This window comes from Manis pentadactyla, chromosome 6 (genome assembly GCF_030020395.1).
Source record: "Manis pentadactyla isolate mManPen7 chromosome 6, mManPen7.hap1, whole genome shotgun sequence".
Taxonomy (NCBI): Eukaryota; Metazoa; Chordata; class Mammalia; order Pholidota; family Manidae; genus Manis; species Manis pentadactyla.
Window position 1 is genome coordinate 30,267,502 of NC_080024.1, and position 8,553 is coordinate 30,276,054.

The following is an 8,553-nucleotide window of genomic DNA, read 5'->3' on the forward strand; positions in this document are numbered from 1 at the left end:
AAGGAAGAGGTATGGAAATCACACTAATAAAAACTTTTCCTTAGTACATATTTAAGTGATTACTATTAGATAATTAAACCAGATGCCACAAACAGCATTTTTACATAATATAAATTTGTCTTAGGTAGCCTCTAAGAGGGAACAGTTTAACACTAGCAGAACCAGAACTTCATTATATTACCGCTTCCCATATGACACAATTCCACAGCTTAGATCCTGAAGAAAAACTGGAGATTCTTCTAAGTTAACAATCCTGCTCAGAAAACTGCAGCTATCATCCTGAATACATATTTCAAAGTCTCCATATACAGTATTTCACTAACTCTTCCAATAAAAAGGGAAAGGAACACAGCTCAATTCACTTTATAAAACCAGTATTATACTTCATACCAAAAACCAGACAAAGACAACACAAGAAAACAAAGCTACAGACAATACTCTTAATGAATGTAGATGCAAAAATCCTCAACAAAATCCTAGCACACCAAATACTCATATAGAAAGGACTGTACACCATACCAAGTGGAATTTATACCAGGAATGCAAATTTGGTTTAACATCTGAAACTCAAATCAATGTAATTGCTATAGACTTAATTGTGCCTTCCCCAATTTCCTATGTTAAACTTCTAATCTGCAATGTGACTGTATTTGGAGACTGAGCTTTTAAGAAGGTAATTAAATCACACATATACAAAAATATGTGGTGTGACTCAAAGACTTTAATGTAAGAGCTAAAACTATAAAATTCTTAAGAGGAAGACCTAGGCATAAATCATGTTCATGACCTTGGATTGGCCAATCTTTATGACACCAAAAACACAAGCAACAAAAGAGGAAGAAAAGCTAAATTCAACTATGGCAAAATTTAAGACTTTTTTGCTGCATCAAAGCATAAAATTCAGAGTCCTTGCCTTATCCTACAGTATCTTACAGAATCTAATTCTCTGAATTCATCACCTATCATTTACCATCCACCCCTTACCCTACCTCCACCACAGCCACAACCACCTCCTAGCTTTTGGTTAGCATGTTAACCACCCTTTTGCCTCAGGGTTTCTCCTTGTCCTCTCTTCCCTCTACCTAGATATTCTTCCCCCAGAAATAATGCAAGCCTGGCTCCCACTTCATTCAAATCTCAACTCAAAAGTCACTTTCTTAACCTAACCTGGCCACCCTACCTCATATTGCACTCCCTTTTCTATTTTATTTTCTTCATAACATTTATCACAATCTGACATATTATATACTAAATTGATATGACTAATTATTTTTTGTCTTACCGCACTATAATGTAAGCTTCTTGAATAAAGGGACTTGGTTTTGTTCATGGTCGTATCCCTAGAACTTTAAACAGTGTCTGTCTGCCAACTAGTAGATTCTCAAAATCATCTGTTCAATGAATGAATAAATAAATTTAGTAAAATGTAAAGGAAGAGAAAGTCACCACTAGGTCCTTTAGGGTATAACCATATTAATAGGATCCTCTCACCTTTTCCAGATTATAATAGCGCACACAGCAATAGCTGCAATATCCTTGTCTTTTCTGCATACTGAATAACCAAAGTCAAATGGCTATTGTCCTTGAATACTCAAACTGAAAAAAGAAAAAAATGGCAAAAATCACAATAATTCCTTACTACCCTGAGGAAAAGAGCTACGAAATAGCAGAGAACAGAAATTAATTCTTGAATCCTACCCACTCTTATTTCTAGTAATTATGAGATTAGATAAGGCTGCCATGAACTACTGAATCAATCAGTGAGCCTGGAGTAGAGATGAGAGCTATACATCTTCTAAAAAAGTAGTTTGTTACCAATATTTGAAGACTAAATGACTAAATATTTTTTAATCAGTTTTCTGGTTACTTATTAGACTTAGAAATTGATTCAGTATTAAAGAACACAGTACTCAATTTATAAAGACAAATGACTATTTCTAAGTTGTTACTACATGCTCATGAGGTTCATCCATTTTCCCATTCTATTTCTATACAAAATTCCAGATTACTCAAACTCTACATGTCTTATATAATATCTAATTCTCCTTCACAAGACTAAAGATACCACACATATTTTCTGCTTAGTCCACAAAGGGGCAGATTTAAAAATAATTTAGCCAGCAAAGTTGCTAAAAATCAAAATAACAACTAATTTAGCCTCTGAAATACAAGATATTTGTCTTCTGACAGTTACATAAACCAAATTAAGTATGACGAATTTTTTTCCAACTAGTGCAATGAGATTTCTGTACAAATAAAGAATAGTTTCCAAGTTTCACCCCCCAAAACTAAAATCCTTTAACATTACAAACTGCAATGGGTCCCAAACATGCTAAATATCGAAATCATCCTCCAAAATTCTGATTTAAGGAAGCCTAGGGCCCAGAATACAGAACATCTTAATTTCCTAGGTAATTTTGATACACAGCCTTTATACACTGACATAAAGTATACTCAGTTTATGACTACTACTCAACTGACACAAAGTGTATATAATTCACGATTAACAAATTCAACACAATGCAGTTTTTTTGCTGTTAAAAGTGGAAACAGATTTGTAAGTAATGATTTTGTCAAGTTAACTGTCATTATTTTAAAGATTCTTGTCCGTTGGAAAATATGTAACAGAATGACCCTATAATGTGTTACAAGTATTTCTGATGATGATCCTGCAATAGAATAAGCTTACTCATTAAAATCAGTGCTTAAAAAATGAAATCACAACCTTAAAACCAGTAAGAGGAGAATAGAAAAGCTTCATTAAATCAAAATAATATTATAACATATACTTACCTATTACTTCTTATTATGATAAATTCTGATTTTCTGACTTCCCAAACTTACGGGGGAAAAAATCAATTAAACCGGGCTCTGAAATAAAAAATACATTAAGAAATTACTTACTTAAAATTTGATCTTTTTTCCATTAAAATACTTCATTTATTAACTTGGATCAACAAAATAAAACAAGCTTCATTTTAAGCTGTATTTATAGATAAGACAATTTTCAGTCTGAGAGCGCCCTAGAGTGTAAACCTACCTGTGTAAAATCATAAGATAATAAAGTTTTTAGTGCTTTATTTAAAAATATTAAAAACACTCATTGAATGAAAGGCAAAACGAACGTATGAGTCTTAACATCACACACAAAAAAATTTTTAAATATTTTTTTGATCTTTAACTTAGGCCTTTAACTCCCATGGCATTATTACCTGCCATCTGCACCAACCTGTGCCATTTACATGCCTCAATGACAATGAGTTACAATGAATCAGAAACACTTGTTGGCATTTTAAATAAAAAGTCACATGCTAGGACCCCACCTGAAAAACTTACTGAATCAAAGTACCCTGGCAGGGAGCCAGGCACATGCATATTATGCATATTTAAAATGCTTCAAGGTGATTCTGGTATGTCATGTTTTTTTGTGCACTAATAAAATTATTAAAGAGATCACTTCTTTGGGGTCTAGGATCGTTATTACTTGGCATGACCAGGTTTTCTTTTTTTCACAAATTCTGAATTCTACTGGTCCCTGGTATTTTTATAGAGTAACACATCATTTACCTTGGGCAGAAAAGGGCAGGTATTTCATCGGCTGTATTAATCCTGGAAAACATCTGTAAATGAAAACAATTAAAAAAAAGATAAGCCCCATAAGCACCTACAGCACTGGCCAAATAAGTACCCCCATGTCATATTTAAGTTTGAAAAGTGACACAAGTAAGTTTCCAATACCAGGAGAAAAAAATATTAACTCTTGAATACAAAGCACTTTACATACTATGATTCACCAAATCCCACATGACCTCCTAAGATGTTCTGGAGCAGAGTATCTATGATAGTGCATTTAACCCACCATCAAATACTCCAGCTCTTCGGGTTCCAGGAGCAGCATCCCTAAAAGAATGTAAGGCGGAACTGAGCCTCTGGTAAGGTTAAGGACAAAGATGTTTCAGACCCAAAATGAGCTTCATGTTTAGAAAAATATTTATGTGAAATTAAGTTTGGGTCCTGGATTAACCACCTCTTAGCTCCCACGTTAGTTTTAGTGAAAAATACTGTCAACTCTTCCTCATCTCTATCAGCTGAATTAAGCCAAATTATCAATTTTTTCTTCTTCCACATGGTGGGCAAAGTACCAACCCATACTCATGATCACTGGGCTAACAAAAAATTCCAACACTTGGCCTCCATAGAGCTGGTGACACTGTGTAATCAAGGAATAAATAAGTACTTAGCACCTACGCTGTGCAGGGTTCCATGCTAGCTCTAAAGGATAGAAAGAAATATAGTAAGACAAGGTATCTTGCTCTCAAGAATTTAAAATGGCACTGGGAAGTTGATGTAAAAAGGCCAGGTAGTATCTGAGAAATGCCTATGCACATGTAAGTGCTTATGGCTTCAGTTGCAAAAATTCAGTTTTAGCTGGAGGCGCCAGGATGTCACAGAATATAGTTTTTTAATCGGACACTGGGAAATGGGTATAATTTACTTACACAAAAGTCAGGAAAAGATATTCCTAGTAACAAAGAAGCAAAAGTACAAAAGCAAGAAAGCGCAAGGTACATTTGGAGATAGTTAGCTGACAAGTTCAGCAGGAGTTAAGGTTTCATTTAAGAACAGAAGGGGCAGTAAAGCAAGAAAGGCAGATTGAGTTTCGACATGATAGGATTTAAAAGCAGACTAAAGAATTTAGAAAGTATCTTTAGGCACTGTGGAAATTTTTTGGAATGCCATACACTAAAGAGTGCTTTAAGAAAATTCTACAATGGTGGTTCTTTCCTACTCGGGAACTTTTCACAAGGTAAAGATGTAACTATTAAACTATTGTACACCATTTCCTAGAATCCTGAAGCTTTAGCTAACACCCAAAATATCCAAGTTGAAAGAATCATATCCCTTAGAGCAAAGACTTTGATCTCATTTATCCTTGTAAATTAGGAAAACACACACAAATTATTTCTTTAAAAATTATTTTATTAATTTTTATTATGAAAGTAAAACATACTTAGTATAGTACAATTATAAAAATAAAGAAATAAAGAGCATAAAAATCAGCCATAATCCCACTACCCACCTGTAACATTTGTCATATATTCTTCTTTGTTGTAAACATGTTTTATAAAAATGGAATGGTACTATACAGTCTATTTTATAGCCTTCTCTCTCACTTAACCATATATGATGAATTATATATAACTCCAAAACAGAATGGTTAATGATTACATAGTATTTTATCAGTGTAAGATAAAAGCCCTCTTTATCTGACAAGACCTAATAGTTAGTGCATTAACTTTTAAAAAAATTAGTCAATGATTTTTAAAATACATACATAATAAATTTTTAATCTAACAAATAAATGTGTATGTGATTTAAGATCAAATTACTTTTTTTATTTCATTGAGTTTTTTGTGCACAAGACAAATAGAGTTCTAAGTCATTTTTTTTTTTAATTTTCATAAATCATATCATAATTTACCATCAGTGAGTTTCCATTTGGGTTCTTCTAAAGCAGAATCAGAACCTAAAGACATTTTCAAAACTGACAGCGGTATTATAATTAATGTTTAAGATTTTCCCCAACCTTTCGTAGTTGTCACCCCCAATATAGTACTTTTGCAACAGCCTTTTTTTTAGTCCAAAGCACTCAATTTGTTTTTCATAAAAATAACAATGCTATAGAAAAATGACAATGCTTACATTCTTATTTCATTGGTTTATATAACATTTAAAACTGCATAAACTGAGGTGGGGCAGTAAACAGATCTCTGAACTGCCTCAGGTGACTTCAGCAAAAACAGAAATAAAATTGCATTTATTTATTTTAGGACTATTTCTTGCACACCTGAGATCTGTACCTGCTGCAGAGATAAACACATAGTTGAAATGAGTTCAGGGTTGTAGTAATTTTCTCAAGCTGATTGCGGTGTTGAAATAAGTGCTAACAAAATCCAGAATCCCTCTGGGAAATATTTTTCAATTGCCTGACAAGAGAAACATCAACTTAATATCAAATAAGACAGCAGAAGGGCATTTGGTTTATTGAATAAAATAATCTAAATCTGTCTAGCAACAGGAAAATGACTGAGAAGCAGTCACATAACAATGGTAAAATAATATAAAAAGACCATCGTAATTCAGGGTCCCTTTCTTTACCACATTAACTAATTTTCAACTTCCCATTTTTTTGGACTATCCACCTATTTATGTTGGTTTACCTCTGGTTTCAAGCATTATCCTGGATACCTCCCTTCAGTCTTAATAAAATAATAGCAGCCAATTTTTAGTGAATTACAGGCACTGTGTCAACAGTTTGACTCGCCTTAACTCCTCTAAATCTCAAACAGCTTACTTAATGAGGTTAGTGTTATGGTAACTCCCACTTTACAAATCAGGAAACTGAGGTTTAGAAAGAAGCGTGTATCTTGCTCCAGGTCACACACCAGCAACGTTGTAGCTGGGATTTGACCCTAAATCAATCTGAGCAGTGTATGCTCTTTATCTCTTAGCTTCTCTGAAACGTCCTCCCTGTATTTTCAAGAATACTAATTGATTGTTTTAATATGAAGTGAAAACAAATAATTAAGAATTTCATTTGCTGCAGTAAACACTGTCACATATTCCAAAGAAAAGAGTAAAACTAACATTCAGCTTAACTGCATCACTGTTCCCATTCTGAGATGAGTGCTAACAGTACCTTGGGTGAGTGACTTGAAATTTAATTAGCATGACACACAGGAAGCAATACATTTTATATCACAACCCAGCACACAGGCACAGACATACATGCACACACACCCCCACACACAGTTAAAACAAAATTTTATAAAGCAATACCCTCATTTCATTACATGTATTAGGTGTTTTCCATGCTATCTTATTTCGTTTTTTTAAAGTGTTAGTTATGACCCACAAAATTAAATTCACAATTTACTAATGGGATGAAAACTGCAATTTGAAAAAAAACTGCCTCAAATTATTAAGCAGAACAAACAGTATTTTCTAGAAGATGACTGTTACTCTTAATGCCGCTTACTTTTATCCAGTATCTTTGCCATCGTGGTGATATTTTATCCTATCTTTAACGAGTTTCTTTACTAAGGCTGGCCACTGCCCAAGATGCAGGAAAAAGAAGAAAATTCTTGCCTTCCAGGATTTGGGTCCAAGTCAGTACAAATTGAGAAGGCAATGGAAGGATGTTTATGCATTGATATAGGAAACGTCCTCAGTGCATCAGGTAAAAACAAGCAGATCGTAGGTAAAAACAAGCAGATCGCATTAGTACCGCATTTACATAACATACGAATACACGTTGTTGCACCCCTAAATTGTCAATAATGGCTCTTAAGAATGAGATTGCTATGAGCTTTTCCCAAGTGAGTTTCCCCCACCCCGATAGTATAATTGCTATAAAATACATATATATATAATTCCATTATGAAGATACAAAACGGTTTAGTTCCTTGAGAGCCAGCATCTCGTTATGCATTTCTTCCACGCGCTGCCAGTATCACCGCGTCGCATAACGTTAGGAGCTGGAAAGGGCCTTCTCAGCAGCACATAATAACGACGGCGTAATTTGACCAGATTTACACAACTGTTGCACGACAGTAAATTCGTTCACACAAAATTCTAACAATTCCAAAATAAACTCTAATCGCCAGAAGCTGGTAAAGGCCTAGATCTGCAAACAGCTGGACACATCCCAAGCATGGGGGAAAGGGGCTCTGCGGACAGGTGGCTCCAGATCTCAGCCCCACAGGTGCCCCTGCAAGTTCCCGCGGGTACAAAGCCCTAAACCGACCGCCGCAGGCCGCCCCCTTCCCAGCGCCGGCCCAAAGCCTAGTCCGCGAGCACCTCCAACCCTCGGCCCCCGACAGAAGCGCAAGGCAGCCTGCGCCCCACCTCCACCCCACGCCCAGCCACCTCGATCCCGGCCCGGAGACGCCGGCCGCGCGCAGGCAGGAGGGGCGGAAAGGGGCTGCGGCGAGGGGAAGCCGAGGACCTGCGAGGCGGGTGCGGGAGCCAGGCGAGCGGTCCGGGCGTCCCTCCGGAGGAAGCAGGCGCCCGGGGCACGAGGCGAGCAGGCCCCACCCCCGGCCGCGCGCACAGAGCCCGCGGGCGTCGCCCCGGCCGCGCGCCGCCTCGGCCCGCCCCGCCCGCGCCTGCGTCCGCCCCCGCTCCCGCCCCCGCCGCGGTCCTCACCTCCGCGGAGGCCGCCCGGATTCCTTCCGGCCTTCGGTGGAGGCCCAAGGCCGGTGGGTGAGCTCTCTTCCTATTCCGGTTCCATGGCGGTACCCGGACCCCCGGGCTGTCCAGGGCGCCGCGGCCGCCGGCCGCCCGCTACCCGCGGAGTCAGATATTAGAGCCGCCTGCCTCTCCCGCCTGTGCGGGGCGAGGAGCGAAGCGAGCGCGTCACTCGCAGGACCCGGGCCCGAGTCACGACTCAGCCCACGCAGATATCCGCGGGGAGCGTAGCGCTGCAGCTCTTGATTGAGGTTTGACGTCAGGGAAGGTGCGAAAACAGGGCCCCTTCTGACGCAGGAGCCG

The 8,553-nt window shown here is 38.0% G+C and overlaps 1 protein-coding gene across 4 annotated transcripts in view; it reads right to left on the reverse strand.

The window, feature by feature from the left end:
• ZDBF2 (zinc finger DBF-type containing 2) overlaps window positions 1–8,091 on the reverse strand; it is a 30,241-nt gene extending 22,150 nt beyond the window's left edge. Inside the window, exons 1-5 of one of the 4 annotated variants that reach the window (XM_057503651.1) lie at window positions 7,040–8,088; window positions 5,849–5,987; window positions 3,568–3,620; window positions 2,794–2,871; window positions 1,492–1,596 (exon numbers count right to left, since the gene is read on the reverse strand). In XM_057503651.1, the coding sequence (XP_057359634.1) occupies window positions 1,492–1,551 (60 nt within the window). In that variant the 5' untranslated portion in view covers window positions 1,552–1,596; window positions 2,794–2,871; window positions 3,568–3,620; window positions 5,849–5,987; window positions 7,040–8,088. Of the gene's footprint in view, window positions 1–1,282; window positions 1,392–1,491; window positions 1,597–2,793; window positions 2,872–3,567; window positions 3,621–5,848 lie in introns of all 4 variants that reach the window. The other 3 variants (XM_036928001.2, XM_036928000.2, XM_057503652.1) reach the window with 3 other exon arrangements.
• Between the last annotated feature and the right edge of the window lie 462 nt (window positions 8,092–8,553).